Raw genomic sequence first — 19,993 nt, forward strand, 5'->3', positions numbered from 1 at the left:
TAATTATACGGCATAATGGAGGCATATGGATAATGCTTGATCACGATTGCTAATTGCCCTTCTTAAAGGCCCATTTACACCAGCTGATTATCACTAAAAAAATCGCTAACCGGCTATCGTTCTAGCGATAATCGGTGCATGTAAATGTGCGCCCATCGTCCGCTTTTAGGGCACTGCTGGCTGGTCGTTAAATTCAGTCCAACATAAAAATCGTTGCTCGCTTTTATCAGAAGTTCTCCATGGGGAGTGCTGAGAGCATTGTTTCCCCGTGGAGAACAAAGGATCTGAGCTCAGATAATAGCCTCCGGCTATTAGCCGTGTTCAGTGAAGGCTTCATTTGCATACCTAATTGTTATTTAAGTAGCTGAATAGCTACTTAAGTACCAATTAATTTTTATGCAAAATGATCGCTCAAAGCTGTCACACAAACTGTCATTGGAGCGATCTTTGAGCAATCATCGGCCCGTGTAAACCAGCCTTAAGGCCGAGGCTATTATCTGCGCTCAGATCTTTGTTCTCCACGGGGAAACAATGCTATTAGCACTCCCCATGGAGAACTACTGATAAAAGTGAACAACGATTTGTAGGTTGGACCGAATTTAACGATCAGCCAGCAGTGCCCAAAAAGCGGACGATGGGTGCACATTTACACGCACCGATTATTGCTAAAACAATTGCCGATTAGCTTTCTTTTTTTTTTTTTTGGCGATCATCGGCTGGTGTAAATGGGCCTTTAGTAAAGGAAGTAGATGACACAGCAATAGTGCAAGCCTTTTGTTCTCCAAGTTTGATGAGACTGTTGATTCCTGTCATGACCCTGTCAATTGTCGGAGAAGAAGTCCCTGAATTCTAGTCTGTCTTATCACCCCCACCATTTCTTCTCTCTCCAGATGCTGTTGTTGCTACTAATGGATTGTGGATTCTAATTGAGACCTTCATGGTGAAAGGTGAGCCTACATTTATACAGGTGTGAATGTAATACATGGCATTTTTCATGATCTCATACTTGCAGAATTCACTCCATTTCACTTCAAAATGACATCTATAATTCAGGGATGTAACAAAAAGCACTTGAATGATGCTAAATCTGTGGCCCTATCTGAAGTAATACGGTGGGTCACTTTTAGGCACAGATCCTCACAAAAGACTGTGTAGTCATGCCGTGGTGTAGAAAGGCTCCTAAAGCCAGTACGAGCAATTCTATAGGAAGAGACAGAGGGAGAAGAACAAGGCAAGGGGTCTTCAGGACTTTTTAGTTAATAATGATGCAAAATATTAAAAAGGGCAGAATCCCCAATTTTTAGGGTCTGTTCAAACCAAACAATTTGAATGAGCTAACGATGTCAGAATCGCTCGGGCAGCCTGTTTATACAGCAGATCAGGGGCGTAACTATAGAGGGTGCAGGGGATGCGGTTGCACCCGGGCCCAGGAGCCTTAGGGGGCCCATAAGGCCTCTCTTCTCCATATAGGGAGCCCAGTACTATGAATAAAGCATTATAGTTGGGGGCCCTGTTACAGGTTTTGCATTGGGGCCCAAGAGCCTTAGGGGGCCCATAAGACCTCTCTTCTCCATATAGGGAGCCCAGTACTACGAATATAGCATTATAGTTGGGGGCCCTGTTACAGGTTTTCTATTGGGGCCCAGGAGCTTCAAGTTATGTCTCTGTGCAGCTTGGTTTAAGTATGGGTACGGGTACAGATACAGATAGAGGGGGGCCCCAGCTCACGTTTTGCATCAGGGCCCCTGAGCCTTTAGTTACGCCCCTGCAGCAGGTACATCATTGGCGTGTTCAAGCAAGAATCATTCAGTCGTTCACATTAACTGTATAAGTGACCGAGCACGACTAAACGATCAGTATTTAAACCGAATGATTAGTGATCGAGCTAACGACGATCTGTATGCCTGCATGAAATGAGCGAAAAGCGAACAAATTTACCGTTTGGCATCCGGTCGCTGGCTGCATTTACTCTGAACGATTATCGTTTCATTTTTGCTCGTTTGAACGATTTTTTGAAGAATAATCGCTCTGTGTATAAGGGACCTATGGTAGTAGTGATACGTTTTTCATTGTGTAGAATGATCATTTCAGTACTTTGCCACAAATACAATGGGGGTGGGAGATGGGAAGATTTACTCATAGTGTTGTAGGGGCATGCATGTAGAAGGTGGCAAAAAAGTGATTCCAAACTAGTTGAACGTTTTCGTGTTGCCTCACTGGCCTACGTTTTTAGATACTGGTCAAATTTTGCAGACACCTCCACGGGATCTAATTAAAATATTTCCCGGTAAACAATATTCCAATTAAGCTTGTTTTACAGGGTGGAGCATGGAAAATTAGCTCGACACAACACTATTATGAAAGCTGAATGAAAGAAAATCTATATTGTCCGTAGCAACCAATCACAGCACAGCTTTCATTTTATTTCAGCAGTATACAAAATGAAAGCTGCGCTGTGATTGGTTGCTATGAGCAAAAAAGTGGCAGCCTGCTTTTCTGTGGCCTACCCTGTAGATGCTATGTGGTAGTTACATAATGCATACACATGAGGGCAGAGTTGTTTTGATAACAAACTGGTTCACATCCAACTAAGGCTAGTTCCACATAGGCAATCACGATTTTTGCCGCGAGAAAATCGCGTCTTTATCCCTGCAATGTTTGAGCATCAGCAATGCTTTTTTTTTTTTTTTTTTTTTAAATATCGCTGCCTCCCGCAATAAAATCACGCAATTTTTTATCACGAAAGTCAACAGGACTTTCTAATGTTAAAATTGCATTGCAACAAGTTCGTGTGTTGTGATGCGATTAAAAAGGAGGCTCCATAGGGAAACCTAGGGAGTAAATAAAAATCGCACATTGCAGAAAGATAGAGCATGCCACGATTTTTTTGTTCTCGCAACATCACATCAGTGAAAATATTGCTCATGGGAAGGAAACCATTGAAAATCATTGGTTTTAGAAATATGCTTATTTACTAACTCTCGCATCAGGCGAAAATCGTTTTCAGGGGGAGATTCTCATGCTCAACATCTATGCATTGCAAGATGCAAAGGACCTATGGGATGTTAATTGATACCATCAAGAAATACAATTCGTCCTACGAAAAGGAAGCTCTCATATGGCTAAATCAACAGGAAAACCTAAAAGGTTGGGAAAAACCAAATTGAAAAATCTGTGGCCCTGACAGGGTTAACAAGGTGCTCTTTACCTAATCGAATTTCATCCCGCGGTGTTTGTACGTCATGACAGTTCCCAAAGCACATGGTGTCCACTGACAGGATGCACATATGCGCAGAAGCCAAAATGCAAGTGTTAGGTCTAGAGATGGGCAAGTATACTCGCTAAGGCACATTACTCGAGCGAGTAGTGCCTTAGCCGAGTATCTCCCTGCTTGTCTCTAAAGATTCGGGGGCTGGCGGGGGGGAACGGAGGGGAGATCTCTCTCTCCCTCTCCCCCCCCCCCCCCACACTCCCCGACGCAACTCACCTGTCACCCGCGCCGGCCCCCAAATCTTTAGGGACGAGCAGGGAGATACTTGGCTAAGGCACTACTCGCTCGAGTAATGTGCCTTAGCGAGTATACTCGCTCATCTCTAGTTAGGTCATGTCGGCAATGACGCAGGCGCACAGTACCAGGATCAGCATTTGTTTGCCATAGAAACTTATGGCAAATGAGTGGTGCAAGGGAAGCGCAGGCACGCACTTACCACCATGGTGGGGAAGACTTGCTCTGCAAGGAAGCATGTGACTTTTTTCCATCTTCCGGCTTGCAGATACTTTGCAGGGTGTCCGAGTGTTGCCGCATGGGGTTTGTGTATTGTGCTACAGTGGGAAATTACAAATACCTTTCACCCAGAATATCTTCTCTTTTTAGGTGGCAACTTCTTTCCTCAAGGTGTTCCCTGGAGCTACGTTGTCTTTCTCACAAGTAAGTCTCCATTACCTTGTAACTTCACGCTGGAGGTGGGATTGTATCAAGTAGGCAATCTACAGACGTGTAAAAAGATGCTCCAGTGTTTAACAGATAATCCACTCCACTTTTGGCCTGATGACATTATCGGGCCTGTGTTGCTTAGTAAATGGCAACAATAAATCAGCAACTCCGTTCCCCCTCCATTATTTCATATCGGGCCATCAGATTAATGAGGAAAAGCATGAAACAAAGGGTCAGTTGACCAAAGACAAATTGTTGTGCATTAGGCTTTAGGTATTTTTAAGCCGTACCCTTCCTGATGGAGCCAAGGAGGATCTGGTACTTCTTAATCCTGTCATGTTTTGTGAAGCACCCAGTAACAGATGATGACCTCTGCAAGCTTGTAATGTATTCCAGAAGACGTCTCTCGTTTTGTCCTCTGATTTAAAAAGCTGCAGGAGTGGCCTTGGTGCTTTATGGTTCCCTCTCTGACGCAGTATCTCCCATCACTGATTGCTAGGCGTTAGTGACAGAGTCCTTTATAGGTTATATTCACCTCTTTATATTCAGCATATGAGCTGGGAATGTTCCTTTTACCAGCATGATGGAGGACATGTCACAAGGCAAAAGTTATAACGAAGTGGCTCAGTGAGAAAAACATTGAAATTTTGGGTCCAAGGCCAGGAAACGTCATGATAACATTTCTTTTATTTCATAGATTGCAAGCTCCTGTGAACAGGACCCTGGTTTCTATTATTCAAACACTTTATTAGTTTGTTACTGTATCTAACATCGTATTTTGTCTGTTTGGCACATTTCCTCTCATTGGCAAAAAGTGCCGTGGAATATGTTGGCGCTACATAAATAGATTATTTTTATTACATGGGATACTATGGGCGTTTGATCCGGGTCTTGGAGTCAGGTAGGAACTTTCAAATGTTGATCCAGGGATTATTCTGACTGCCATTATGGAGTGGGGAAGGAATTTTTTTCCCCCAAATGGGCTAATTGGCTTCTACCTCATTGGTTTTTTTTTTTGCCTTCCTCTGGATCAACAAGGGGGGATGGAAACAGGCTGAACTGGATGGACATTGTCTCCCTTCAGCCTAACATAGTATGTTACTATGTTGTATTCCACTGTATGGCATACAGTTCTATTTGTGTGAGATTTACGTTTGGCGTAGGTCAGGAGATTTCCCTGGTTGAATGTGTAGAACGTGAAGTGATAACACAATGTGAACTTGACCCAAGTGTATCAGTATTAATTTGATTTCATTCTGCTCCTTGTAGTAGTGACTTTACATTATATAACTGGTGCAGGGGGATAGGGATTTGGATCTCTATATGAAAGAAAGACTTATTGCTCATGATACTTTTTCAAAAGGTTTTGATTAACATTTACTATGCATTTATGGAGAAACTGTCATCCACTTTTATCATAACATTGTTTAAACTTCCGTACACTATTGTGACAATGTCAGTCAGTCCTCAGAACATCCCTAAAATACTTTCCACCCCCCCCCCCCATCCTTTCTAGTATACGGGGCTGAAGTTCTTCTGAAGGTGACAGGCCTTGGTCCACTGGAATACTTCACATCAGGATGGAATCTGTGAGTGTGAACGGACAGCAAACAATAGTATTTACATCTCATATTAAGTGAACCTCAGACACTGTGTCTGTGATGAGAAGCTTTCCAATCAATGGAAATCTGCACAATGTATGTAATATATGTATAAAAACTGATCTAGGGACATTTGCTATTCTGCAGATACTGTTACATTTATACAGTATATAATACAGTGTGGGGGTTAATAGCCTGAAGTTGTTTTTTGACTTCCTCTGGATCAACATGGGGGGGGGGGGGGGGGGGGTAATAGGCTTAACCGGATGGATATACCTCTTTTTTTGGCCTTACATACTATGTTACTATGTAAGTGTAGTAATTTCCTCTTCAGTAAATGAAATCTAAGTACATTTTATTAGAAATGACCAGGATATATGTACGATTTGTCACATAGGGAGTAAATGGGTGTCTATGGCTTTACTACAGCTTTTACATTACCAGCCATATGTTGGGTGTAGGTCCATTGACCTCACAGTAGTTACTCGGTTTACATTGCTTGTTTCTTCCTTCTTTAGGTTTGATTTCTCTGTGACCATGCTGGCATTGCTGGGACTTCTCGCTTTGGCCTTTGACATGAAGCCCTTCTACTTCATTGTGGTATTGAGACCTCTGCAGCTGCTCAGGTGAGTATGTAATATATGAATATATGTTGTAGAATACCTAACTTAACAGCTTGATAATCAGTCGCCTTCGATCTAAATCTGTTTTATGGTAACTATTTCTAGGGTGAAATCATTATTGTAGTAGCGTAGTCCCTAATATTGACTGCAGGGACTTAGCTGTGTCTAATATACTTTATATAGAAGCAGAAACCAAAAATGGCAACAGCACGCAAAATCAATTTACTATCAGAGGTATATATACCTATAATCCATGCTCTAACCACATTAGAGAATGCAAGGTTCTTGGTATATAATTTGATCAAATTACATTGGCCCATCTACCAACATCCAGGTGACCAAGCTACCAGGTGGGTCCTAACGCTAATACCAGGTGGTTTAATCTTCACCTGGGAAAGATGGGTACCTACCTCTCACAATGCTCCTCTCTTGGGACTAAACCTTCAAATAAAACCAGGGAAGGTAGGATACCATTCATATGCTCCAGTAGGAGGGACAGGAGGTAAATGGGCGGCAGGTGTGCACGGCCAAGTGAAGGCAGCCAAAACTTCACACTATTTGTTCAAAAAAGAATAAAATAGGCCAGCACTTCCCAATATAAATATATAGAGGGGCGAATGTAATTTGATCAAATTATATACCAAGAACCTTGTATTATTTATTATTGCAGTATTGATTCTAGGTACATATGCCTCTAATAGTAAATTTATTTTGTGTGCTGTTGCCATTTTTGGTTTCTGCTTCTACTGTATGTTGCAGCCATGTTTTAACGGGCACTTATCTATTTCTATTGAGATAGATTTCCATTGGGTAGTGCTGGCCTATTTTATCCTTTTTTGTACTAATATACTTCATATAATATACATCCCGATATTTTACAGGCTTTTTAAATTGAAGAAGCGTTACCGGACAGTGCTGGACACCATGCTGGAATTACTGCCAAGGATGGCCAGGTAATCAAGTCTCCTACATGCCCTGGTCTTCTGCCCTATAAGATACTGAACTGTGTTCTTCTCTCTCCGCAGCCTGGGACTCACGCTGCTTATCTTCTACTATTCTTTTTCCATTGTGGGTATGGAGTTTTTCTCTGGTGTACTTTACCCCAACTGCTGCAGGTGAGTAGTGTAGAGAGATGTTCTTGAAAGCTGATCTGATGGCTTAACTCGTGGACAACCACTTTATGTATATTTATATTCTATCCACTGATGCCCCATGCATCTGGAGCGAGAATATATGGGGTCCTGTTTAGTGGCAACCACCACTCCATACTGCCATTAAAGAGAGCAGGCTGCCACGATGTCAGTCTAATCCTTTTGAAGTGACAAGGCGCTTATAGGGGTTTTAAGAGCTTTTACTATTGATGACGTGTCTTCCGAACAAACCATCAATAGTTTGTCGGCAGATGGGGATCCTGTGTGGTGAATTCCTATCAGCTGATTGCCCAGCCCACTGTCATTGCACAGGGGCCAGACGTCGTTATCGGGGGCGGAGCAGGAAGTCTAATAAGTGACCATGCTTTCATTGAAGTCAAAAGGAGCAAAACCAGTTATTAAACTTCCAGCTGGATAATGTTGATCAGAGCTGGAAGTGTAATGGGTGGCTTCGCTCACATTGATTTCAATGGGAGCAAAGATAACTATTAGACTTCTTGCTGCAACCCCGATGATGACGTCCGACCCCAGTGCACTAACGATGAAGCTGATCGCTCAGCCCACTGCTGGGGATCCTGAATGGCAGATCCCCACTGATCAACTATTGCTGACCTATCATAAGGATAGGTCACCAAAAGTAAAAGCCCGGAAAGCATCTATAAATGGTCAGCTTCCTGTCACAGAATAGCCAGCAGGCATTAGATTACTATTACCTATACAGAGTAATTCTGGTATAACACAACTTGTCCTCACAGCTTTCTCCAAGACACAAAAAAAGAAACTTTTTTTAAAACAGCCTATGGAAAAAAAAAAAACTTTTCTAACCCCCTCCAACACACCTATGCAGCCAGGTACTATTTTCTGTGACATTGGCGCATTTTATATGGATGTCTTGAATGCATATATTACCTGAAGGAATAGAAGACTGGAGACTAGAGATGAGCGACCATACTTGCTAAGGACAATTAAGCATTGCCCTTAGCGAGCACCTGCCCGCTCGGAAGAAAAGATTCGGCTGCCCGGCGGTGGGGGAGAGCGGAGAGGAACGAAGGGGAGATCTCTCTCTCCCCCTGCTCACTGCCGCAACTCACCTCTCACTTGCGCCGGCAGCCGAACCTTTTCTTCCGAGCTGGGAGATACTCACTAAGGACAATGCTCGATCGAGAAATTTTCCTTAGCGAGTATGCTCGCTCATCTCTACTGGAGACCTTTATTCTTGGGGTTATGGCAATAATGCAAGTTGGGCAAAGTACTTCGATTTAGTAATGTCATACTGTACATGGGAAAAGTGCGGGGATTATTTTGTGACGAAAGTTTGTGTGGTTCAACTCACTTTTAAATACTAAAAAAAGGTAATCTACGTTGTCCTCTATTTTTCTCTACGTAAAACTTAAAAAATGTTTGTCTCCTGAGCACAAAAGGAGTTGGTCATTATCACTACTGCTGTAACTGCTTAGCAGCTAGTGATCATCCCTGTCCAAACTGCAACCCTACAATTGGGGGGGGTAGCCTAGCTCACGGTTTGTGCTATGGTGTGTGTTGTGGAGGGAAGCAGTACAGTTGTAGTACTGATGCTCCACTGCCAGCATAGGGCCATTGCTATGTAACATCTCTGTCTTACTTTGAAGCGGAAAAAAAAAATCTGTAAAAAAACATTACTGCAGTCACTGAAAGGAAATATATGTAAGATAAAGCCCTTGTCCATTAGACAGGAACCAGCAGAGTTCAGCCAACACTGTCCTTTTCAGAGGATCCATTAGTTTATGCTGCAATGTTTATCAGTGTACTGTGCTGTAGTTAAAGCGTACCTGAGTTTTCAAGAAGTTTTCTAAAATATACTATGTTCTCCTTACCCGCTCATTTGCTTCTGTTTCGTGTCTGTACGCTCTGATGTTCGGGTGGTCTTCCACACTTTTCTCTTGTTCTGCTGTTTGCAATCCACTTTCAGGGAGGGGGAATGTAGCAAGTCTAGCATTCACCAGTAGTTCACTGTCCTGACGTCCTTGCCCTTTATTTTTCACGCCGCATTGGACTGTCTTTGGTCCAGTCAGCAGGGAGGCAGTACCTAAATGCCCATCCCTCTGCTCTCACAGGACAATCAGGCATTTAGAGCCATTCTGGCCAAATGTTTAGAAAAAAAAACATTATAATGTGTGTGTAATGTATACGTGTTATAAGAGCAAGAGAGGCAAGAGACTATGGAGCTTGTTATCACAGTGTCTGCAGATCTGTCAGCATGTAAGTGCATGGGAGCTGTCTGTTAAGATAACTTCTACCCCTGATGCTATGGAAACATCCCTGTGTCCTTATTACTATTGAAGCTATGTGCCTAATGACAGAGAGTGGATTGCAGAGAAGCTGGAAGGGAGACCCCTAGTGGCAGCCACTTCAAAAGTAATTTACAGTGGTAAATCAACACTTTTAATGCAAGTATATTACAGAAATGATGCGAGTAGCACAAGCTAGTAGATGAGCAGAAGTTGTCTGAAGGGTTAGTGCCCCTTAAAGTGACATATCTGGGCATTGGTTAGCACTATTGTGTTACATTGCTGGGGTCCTGGGTTCAAGTCTGACCAAGGACAACATCTGTATGGAGTTTATATGTTCTCTGCATGTTTGTGTGGGTTTCCTTCGGGTAGTACAGTTTTCTCCCACACTCCCAAAACATACAAATATGTGAATTTAGATTGTGAACCCCAATGGGGACAAAACTCAATATCAAGTGATATACAGTCCTGCTGAATATGTAAGTGATATATAAATGTGTAGAATAGATAAATCTCTCCATAGATAACGTAATGCAGTTGAAGGTTTATGACTGCTTTTATGAGTCCATCATATGTAAAATACTTAGCAGATTCCATATCAAATGTGATCAACTAGATCTTGAATGACCATGTAAAGTATTCCGCAAATAACAGCCAACTCAAGTATAACTATGTATTCTTTTTAGTACGAGTACGGTGGCAGAGTCTTACCGGCTGCAGAACCACACTGTGGGCAACCAAACGTTGGTAGAAGAAGGATACTACTATCTGAACAACTTTGACAATATCCTTATCAGCTTTGGTAAGAGGAGGTGAAATTAAATCCCATTTTCCAACATGGTAAAGTATACTTCCTATAAGATACTGTTTATCAGTTGTCGGGATTATACAATGCTTGGGCACTTTAAAGGCAGCCTCAGGGTTTTATGCTATGTGAACAACCCTCATTTAGTTTGCAGAGGATCGTAGTGAGTCCACCACCAGGGAGAGCTGCCATACCTGCCCAAATGTATTCAGTTTGCTATCCCATGTATTTTACTAGCTTTGTATATAGTAACGCATAGCGGAACAAGATAGACTTTCTTTCAAATTTCTGGCTGTTCAGTCCTTCAATGGTGTTTCCTGTCTCTCTCTTTATTTGCAGTGACGTTATTTGAGCTGACTGTGGTGAACAATTGGTATATCATCATGGTAAGCGTTTCATCTATGGGTGCTTTTAGATGAGCCAATTATCATTTGAACGAGTCAATGACGTCCTCTCAGACTCGTTGGCTCTCGGGCAGCCTGTTTATACAGCAGATACTTAGTTGGCTCATTCAAACAAAAGTCGTTCAGTCTTTCACATTCGCTATATGATAATAATAATAATCTTTATTTGTATAGCGCCAACATATTCCGCAGCGCTTACATAGACAGGGGGAATACAGAAAGACAAAAATTACAGAACGACGGTTACATAGTAATCAGTTGATAGAAACAATAGGGGTGAGGGTCCTGCTCTAAACGAGCTTAGATACTACAAGTAATGGGGTGATACAGAAGGTAAAATGGCTGGAGATGTGTACAGTATGGCGGGGTGGAGAGTGAGGGATGTTATACACATAGACAATGGTCAGACATTTAGCCGTGTGACGGCAGGATCAGTATGACTGCAGGAGCCGTTTATGATGGCTAGCAGGGATTGCAGTCAGTAGGTCAGGGAGCATGTTATCAGGCGGAGTACAGAGGTGTTTGTTTAGGAAATGCGGTATGCCTCCCTGAAGAGGTGCGTTTTTAGAGCACGCCTGAAGTTCTGCGAGTCCTGGATTGCCCGGGTAGCCTTTGGTAGTGCGTTCCAGAGGATCGGTGCTGCTCTGGAGAAGTCTTGGAGGCAGGAGTGAGAAGTTCGAATTAGAGTGGTGCGCAGTCTAGTTTCGTTTGCAGAGCGGAGAGCCCGGGCTGGGTGATGGATTGAGATGAGGGAGGCGATGTAGGGGGGCACTGCACTGTGGAGGGCTTTGTGGATGAAGGTAGTGAGTTTAAATTGAATTCTGTATTTAACGGGCAGCCAGTGCAGTGACCGGCACAGGGCAGATGAGTGAATGAGAATGATTGAACGAGCGCTGGTTAAACCGAATGAGACGTTAACGGGCCAACGATGATTTTTATGTTTGCATAAAATGAATGACGAACGAAAAGTGAGTGCTTTTTGTTCGTCATTCTGTCATTCGCTCACATTTAGACTGAACAACTATTGTTCACTTTCGCTTGTTTGAATGATTTTTTGAACGATAATCGTTCCGTCTAAAAGCACCTTAAGTCTTCATTAACTTACCTAGATAGAGAATTGAAAATCAAAGCAATGAGCATATTGTCTGTACTTTGTAAACTGCGCTAACTGCTCATTTTTCAGTTCGGGGACAATCTATGTATCACTTTATCATTTTTAATTTCAGGAAGGAGTGACTTCCCAAACATCCCACTGGGCACGACTTTACTTCATGGTGTTTTATATTGTCACCATGGTGAGTATAACCTGTCAGACTATTTATACTTGTATCTCATCTGTCTCGTTCATTCTTAACAGCTCAGTCCTTGATATGTTCCTAGGTTGTAATAACCATTATTGTTGCCTGCATTTTGGATGCTTTTGTTTTCCGAATGAATTACTGCAGGAAGAACAAAGATGCGGAAGGTACAGTAAAGTGATAAGATTGCTGACACACAGTTCTAGTGTAGAATAATAGCTTGTACTTTGTGTATTGTGCGCTCTTCTTTTTGCTTAAAGTATGTAGATTACAGATTTTATTTTGCAGTGTAGAATTACATCCAGGCAGCCTTTGTTCCCCATGGCATTTCTATAGTTGGCACAAGTATAAGGGCTATGTTTTCCTTTTTCATCAGGATGATTATTCTAGACAGACTTTACTACTGTACAACTAATTTGTAGAAGTAGATTGAAAATACAGGCGGTTCTGAATGCAGAGAGCCAGTCTATGAGCAGTGACGTGTAAATGACGTAATGATTAAAGGCCCATTTAGACAATGATTATCGCTCAAAAATCGCTCAAAAGCCATCTTTTGAGCGATAATCGTTGCGTCTAAATGTGTGGCCATTGTGCACTGTTCATGCACTATTCGCTCATCGGTGATTTCTAGCAAGCTAGAGCCAATCAGAGGCAAGTCTGACTCACACCCCCTTCACACCCACTGCAGGCCGGCCACGCTGAGCTCCGGCTGCCGGGACAAGTTGAGTATATATATATTTTTTATTTTAACACATTTCTGGATGAATTGCAGGGAAGGGCTTATATATTTAAGCCCTTCCCGACAATTCATCCCGCGCACGCCCGCAGCCCATTGCTTTCAATGGAGCCGGCTGCATTGCCGGCTCCATTGAATTCAATGGGCAAACATCGTTCTTCTCTGCCACAGCTGTTACAGCTGTGGCAGAGAAGAATGATTTGTCTTCTATATGTTCTCAATGGGGTCGGCGCTGCTGCCGCCGGCCCCATTGAGCGCATATAGAGAAGAGAACAAGAATCGCAGATCGCAGATAGGTGCGATCTGCGATTTCTGTTCTATAATTTATCGGACGAGCGCATAAAAAGCGCTCATGTGTCCAATACCATTGCAAAGCAATGGTATTAAAAAATCGCCGGACGCATGAGCATGCGCACATCGGGCGAAAAAACGCCCGTCTGACTAAGGCCTTAAACTGTCGTTTGAACGAATTTTGAGCGATCATCGTTCTGTGTAAATGGGCCTTAAAAGTTGACATCCCTTGACTTCAGTACATATTCTAAGGGTGCTTTTAGACGAAACAATCTCCGATAAAATGAGCGAAAGTGAACGATAATCATTCAGTCTAAACATGAGCCAACGACTGCATGACAATCGCTCACTTTTCGCTCTTCGTTCATTTTAGCAGGCATAAAAATCATCGTTAGCCCATTCACTTATTGTTCAGTTTAAACAGCCCCCGTTCAGTCCTCCTCATTCACTTATACAGCCAATGTGAAAGACTGAACAACTCAGAACAATTTCTTATTTGAACGAGCCAACGATGTATCTGCCTGTCTAATCGGGGTGCATGAATGAACGGGCTAGCAATGATGTCATTTGCTCATTCAAACGATAAATCGGCTCGTCTAAAGGGGGTCTTAGTGAGATTTTGCATTTTTTTTTCTTTAACATAGATGAAAAGGGGATCACTTTGGAGATGGAAGTAGGCAGAGAAGAGCTAACAATGATTCTCAGACATGCACAAAACAGCGAGGAGAAAAATCAAGTGCGAAAACTGCTCTCTCACTTACAGTCTAACCAGGTGGGTCATATAGCTGTCTTCTTATAGTGTTAACCCCCTGTTAGGGCATGTAGATATAGTAGTAGAAGGGGGTCTTCTACTTGGAGCCACCTTATATTAGCCAGAGCATGGAGCCATGAACACAGATTGTCTCTTGCTCTGCTGGAACAAGTCATTCCATATATTTCATGGTGGACCATTCGTTTGAATATTTAGTATCTAAGCATTCGGCTACAGTAAGTTACACTGGGGAAAGATAACCTTTCCACGGTGTAACTTACTGTAACTGAACCAGTGGCTTCAACCTCAAAACAGGGTGTTTTATTGACATGACCTCTGGTATAGAAAATGGGAATAAAATCGAATTTCATTACCTTCTATGTGTGTTATACATAGTGTATAAGCTTTGATATATACACGATGTTGGCAAAAGTATGGGGACTTGCATAGAAGGTGATGAAATTTTGATTTTATTCACATTTTTCAATACAGTGTTGGGTTGCCTTTGGCATCAATGACTGCAGTAACCCTCCTAGGCATGCTTCCCACCAAATTCTGATAGATGTTTGGAGAGATTTTTCTCCTTTTATTGAAGAGTGCTTCAGATAGTGATGCAGGGCATGATGGTATGTAGGGTGTGCATGGATAGAGCATTCTAGTTCATCCCAAAGATGCACAATGGGATTGAGATCTGGACTTTGGGCTGGCCAATGAAGTTTTGCAGACGGTTTGCTCCTTAAACCAAGTCTCAACACTGCGTGCTGTATGACATGGTGATCGGTCCCGTTGGTAGAAACACTGAACTGCCACAGGGTAGGTGATGCCACATTGTCCAGAATGTCTTTGTACCCATTAGCCTTCAGGGTGGTCTTCACTATAGCCAATGGTCCTAGTGCTCTCCAGCAGAAACACCCCCACACCATAACAGAACCTCCTCCAAACCTCACTGTTAGGCCTCATGTCCACGGGGAAAATCAGGCCCGCTACAGATTCTCAATGGAGAATCCGTAGCGGGTCCCTCCTGCCCCGCGGACATGAGGGCTGAAAATAAGAATTACTCACCTCTCCGGACGCTCCGGATCTTCCCTTCTTCGGGGCCTGATCTTCTCTCCGTCGTGGCCGGATCTTCTTTCTTCGGCCTGGCGGATGTGCTCGGCATCCGAAGAAAGAAGATCCGGCCACGAAGAAGGGAAGACCCGTACCGTCTGGAGCAGGTGAGTTTAATTCAGGTGCGGGTCTCCTGCACTAAAATGGAGCATGTCCGGATTTTTTCCTGCACGCGGGACCCGTGCCTGCAGGGAAAAATGACATCCGCAGGTATTTAGCTACCTGCGGGTGTCTAATGCATCCTTATGGGGCGCGGATCCGCGTGCAGGAAAAACGCTCCGGATTTTAATTCTTAATTTGCCCGTGGACATGAGGCCTTAAGGTGATGTAGTCACGTAGAAACCGCTCTCCAGGCATGCAGCAGACTTGCCAGGAAAGTGCCCAAAATTCTGGACTGAACCGCTAGATCTGGCCTTTCATCAGTTTGAATAAGGTGCCGATCTCCATGTTGGTGCAGCAGCGACCCAGGCTGGGCCGTCCATACATGTACACATCTGTGTGATTTCTCCTATCCTAAATTAATAGTTCACCTCTAAATTAACAGATGGTGTTGCAGCAGGATCACTCATATTTTCTCCCAAATTAGTACACTTCTGCCTCAGGAATGTGCACCACTATATGACAGGATACATAGCCGCCACTTGTCGTGTTAACCCAACAGCCATCTTCAGCCATGGATGACTTAATTCATGGAGCCAGATGGCCAATGTGCAGAATTTTCAGCTGGCACCTTATGCCCCTTTTATATCAAATGATTATAGTTAAAAAAAAAAAAAATGTTTGGCTTGTGCGACTCTGAATGCTAATCAATCAGTGTTACCCTGACCAACAATGGAATGATCAACAATAATTAATTTGCTTAATGTTCGCCGTTCATTTTATACAAGCGTAAAAATCATCATTCAGTCGTCTGCAAGTCATTATATATAAAAAGCCATCGTTCAGTCCTTCCTATTCATTGGCACAATCCCCCGAAAGACCAGTGATTGAGTGAATGTTGAAAAAAATTAACCAATTATCTGCACATTTTGAAGCAAATGACTGATCGTCTGCTCGTTTGAACAGTTTTTCACTCCTTGTAGAAGAGCCCATAACTTTTAGGTTGTTTTCTATTGGTCTCCACAGAAGTTCTTATGGCCAGGCTGCTTCCCTATAAACGGGCTCCTGGACTTTCTCTTAAACTCTGTGACACTTTGCATATCCCCATGTTCAGGTATCAGTGCCGCACCAATAGGACATGTTCCATTATTTATTGCATTGTGAATGATCTGCCTGCTGATCATTCGAAGCATCTTTCTATGTTGAATGCAACGCTCTTACCACCTTCAATCATTTGCTTCCAGGCTGCTACTGTGCTGTTTGTGGGCAGAAGATCTCAAACAAAGAGTGACCTCAGCATGAAGATGTACGAGGAGGAAATCCAAGTAAGCTGGGAACCCGCTCTATGATTGTTTCATTATAATACTACTCTGTATAAAGGTAGTTTTGTTACACTCTGGCGGCTAGATGTAACCTTGATTTATAGTCCTATATGAATATATTCAATAAATATCAACATGGAGCCAGTAGCTACAAGTGATTGCTGATGTCCATTATTGAGTTTATGTATTGACTTGAACTGCTGAGCCACATCCAGATGACCATATATGTGACCCCTGATAGGGCAGCCAAGGTCCATGGACCTCTTATCTCTAAAAGAGCAGAACGGTTCCCAACCTCAATTTTTCATTTTCCTGTGCAAGGTATCTAAAAGTCACAGGTCCTCATTTTCTATGGACCTATTGGAAAACTAGATTGAATGTTAACGATTATAAGTACCGTAATAATGTCTATAGAACATATACTGATATGAACTCATTACCAGCCTTTACGGGGAGCTGTGAAGTGAGGAGAATTGCAGTTTTAATACACATCTAATTTCCACACCTCTTAGCTGTTGACCATTGCTCATATAAATGCTGTGCACAGTGCAGTATATACTCACGTCCATCCTACCACTCGGGCCTTGTGGTTACACTTGTCTTTAAGCAGAGTTATTTGGAGGAATGGACGTTGCCGCGAGTATATATTATAACTATTTTATTAAAATAATGTACTCCTGGACGCGTTTCGATTCAATAGAGGTGAACAAGATTCTGTTGAATCGAAACGCGTCCTTCTTTGTTCCATGAGCACATTATTTCAATAAAGCAGTGATAATATATACTCGCAGCAATGTTCATTCCTCCAAATAATACAGTTTTAATAACCTGCTCAACTACCACCAGACTAGAAAATCAGGCCAGCGTGTTGTCTCTGCTCCAGATTTCTCCTATTCTCCACTAATGCAAAAAGCCCCCTCCGAGGTTCATGCGGGTCGTGACAGTGTCAAATATTGGTATAAACTTGTACTCCCAAATTATTCTGTGCCATTGGGATTTGAAATTGCCTTATTTATATACATACCTCATATATACATATCTCATCTATTCCATTTAAACCTGAGGAAGAACCCTGAGTAGTATGGAAAGCTCGCTATACCATCATGTATTTTTGTTAGCCATTAAAAGGTATCATATCTACAAGATTACTTGGTTTCTCTTACTGAGAACAATCACATTTTGCTCTACTGGCTAACACCGTACCACACGTCTTTTGTTTTTACTATGCAATAAACATGTTAATTTTATTCTATGGGTCAGTACAATTCCAGTGATATTTGTATCTTTTTTTTAAATTTTTTTTAATTAATTTAAGTTTTGGTATTTTTCAATAAGAAAAACGTTGTTTTTTTTGTGTGAAATAAATTCATTTTTGTCTCTGCATCCAAAAGCAATAACCTTTTTATTTTGTCTTTGATGTAACACTATGGGGTCCTTTTTTTAAATACCTTGTGCTGTGCATTATACATTTTATTTTGCTGTCCATTGCCAAATAAGTATTTTTTCACGGTGAGATAATAGCCTAATAGACAGATACCTACGGCAGACCTGGGGCCTTTGTTAGTCCCTTAGCTGCCATGATGGCACCCTGCGATTGCATCATGGGCGTTGATGGTCTGACAGAAAATGCCCCTCCCTTTTTCAAGTTCCTCAGATTCCTCGGTCACTATTGGAATCGGAGGTCTCTGATCCCAGCTGTTAAAGCAAGAGTCAGGCGGTCATTCACAACCAGGCTCCTGATGCGGATTGCACGGGCACAGCTCCCTTGACCATCCTAATGTAAAACTACTAAATAAACCTCTGTAATAAGAATATCAGATGTGTTGACATCAACTTGGTAACTGTTTCCAGGTCGCAAAAGATGATTTCTTTTCTAAGGATAGATTTCATATGGAGATTTTAGAATTGCGGACTATGGAGCCAATATTGAATAAAGGTGGATTGCACTTCAAGTGTTCTATCTATGGAATACTGGCAATCACTTTCTAGAACTCATTTGCAATTAGACTCCATTTGCTATGTTGTATTTTTCCCAATGATTGACCTTCTTCTCTGCGTTTCAGGAATGGTACAAGGAGCATGCTCAGGCACAGGGGAAGAAGATGGTAGAGCCTCAGCCTCCACAGGAAGTCCTGCGTCCTCGATCCAGTACCGTTAACTAAACGTACCCGCCATCTACTTCTTGTATGACTATGCAATAGTGTCAGTATTAATATTTAAACTTTGCTCCAAGAGCTAGTAACCAGGATGATATTCCAGGAGGGTGTAGTACCCTCTAGAATCCTATGAAGTACTGTTAACATGTCCAGGAGGTATATTACTGGGACATATTAACACTTTATTTTATATAAGCTGCTTAATGTTTTTAATGAGGTTTTAGCTTCATTTCCTGCATCGTTACTGTGAAACACAAATTGCAACCCATCCTCTATTCAGTTGGGTGGGTTTCTTATTGCTTCTGTTACACTATATGATGAATGGACATTTTTCTCCAGATGTTCCCCTAGCGTTTATGAAGGGTATTCCCTCCACTACAGACAATCAGACCTCAACGTGTTCCTGTGCTGGCCACTTCTCCAACCCTCTCATTCATTAGTTCTCTCTCCAGCAGTGAAGAAGAAGACACGGCTATATACAGATACCTATATTTGTAACATATTAATAAACCTCTTTTTTAATAACGTCTAGATGTTTTTTGGTACTAGAGGACATATTTGCACTCTTGCACTTACAGCAATTTTCTACAATTCAACATTTTTTTTTCTGCTGTGAAAATCCCATATTAGCCTGTAAGTACTATGACTGATATGTATCCTCATGTGTAGCTGCTACATGACCGTGGCGTCTGATGGCTCTAGCGCTGTACATAGACAAGGACTACCATGTATAATCATGCAGTCATTTCTTTAAAAAATGGAAGTTTCTGCTACCCGACACAGATTAACGAGGTAAATATAAAGATTTACATTAGCTTCTTATCACAGTCCACAAAAAAATGGTCCAAATATAGAGTTAAGGCCCATTTACACGCAATGATTATCGCTCAAAATTCATTCAAATTTACGAATTTGAGAGATGATCATTACGTGTAAACGCCGGCATTGGGTTTGAACAATGATTTTAAGGTGAACTTAAAATCCATCGTTCAGCTACTGGAGCTAAAGCAGTGTGCTTTATTTGTCAGTAGACCACAGGCTGTTACATGTGTAGGGAGTCATCAGTTTACATTGTATTCTGCCAACACCCTTGATGAGAACAATGCAGTTGTGCACACAGCTGGGTGTGGGATTAATTACACACTGGGCTCTGCAAACAGCTCCTGGAGGCCTATTTACATGCAAATGAAGATGATAAATTGGCCCATCAGTGGCCATTAACACTTTATGCAAAAAGATTGCTCAAACTTTCATTCGTTTGAAAGATTATCTTTGTGTGTAAATGGGCCTTAAGAATTAGCTTTCATTAAATGAAACAAAAAAACAAATATCTATTTGCATTGCCATATTTTTCACTGGTATATTATGAAAACACCACATGACCTGTTTTTTCTTTTTCTTTTTTTTTTACTGGATTTGCCTCCTTTTTTGCATTTATTGGTATTATT

General features: G+C 42.0%; 1 protein-coding gene across 2 annotated transcripts in view; it reads left to right on the forward strand.

Moving 5' to 3' along the window:
- Positions 1–19,070, forward strand: part of TPCN1 (two pore segment channel 1) — a 71,782-nt gene extending 52,712 nt beyond the window's left edge. The window contains exons 16-28 of one of the 2 annotated variants that reach the window (XM_066603828.1): positions 891–947; positions 3,875–3,928; positions 5,451–5,523; positions 6,054–6,161; positions 7,040–7,111; positions 7,184–7,273; positions 10,263–10,378; positions 10,721–10,767; positions 12,012–12,080; positions 12,166–12,250; positions 13,755–13,882; positions 16,312–16,392; positions 18,453–19,070. In XM_066603828.1, coding sequence (XP_066459925.1) covers positions 891–947; positions 3,875–3,928; positions 5,451–5,523; positions 6,054–6,161; positions 7,040–7,111; positions 7,184–7,273; positions 10,263–10,378; positions 10,721–10,767; positions 12,012–12,080; positions 12,166–12,250; positions 13,755–13,882; positions 16,312–16,392; positions 18,453–18,551 — 1,079 coding nt within the window. In that variant the 3' untranslated portion in view covers positions 18,552–19,070. Of the gene's footprint in view, positions 1–890; positions 948–3,874; positions 3,929–5,450; positions 5,524–6,053; positions 6,162–7,039; positions 7,112–7,183; positions 7,274–10,262; positions 10,379–10,720; positions 10,768–12,011; positions 12,081–12,165; positions 12,251–13,754; positions 13,883–16,311; positions 16,393–18,452 lie in introns of those variants that run through there. The other variant, XR_010792856.1, reaches the window with a different exon arrangement.
- Positions 19,071–19,993: the final 923 nt, after the last annotated feature.

The sequence above is a fragment of the Eleutherodactylus coqui genome, chromosome 5, assembly GCF_035609145.1.
Source record: "Eleutherodactylus coqui strain aEleCoq1 chromosome 5, aEleCoq1.hap1, whole genome shotgun sequence".
In the NCBI taxonomy this organism is placed as follows: Eukaryota; Metazoa; Chordata; class Amphibia; order Anura; family Eleutherodactylidae; genus Eleutherodactylus; species Eleutherodactylus coqui.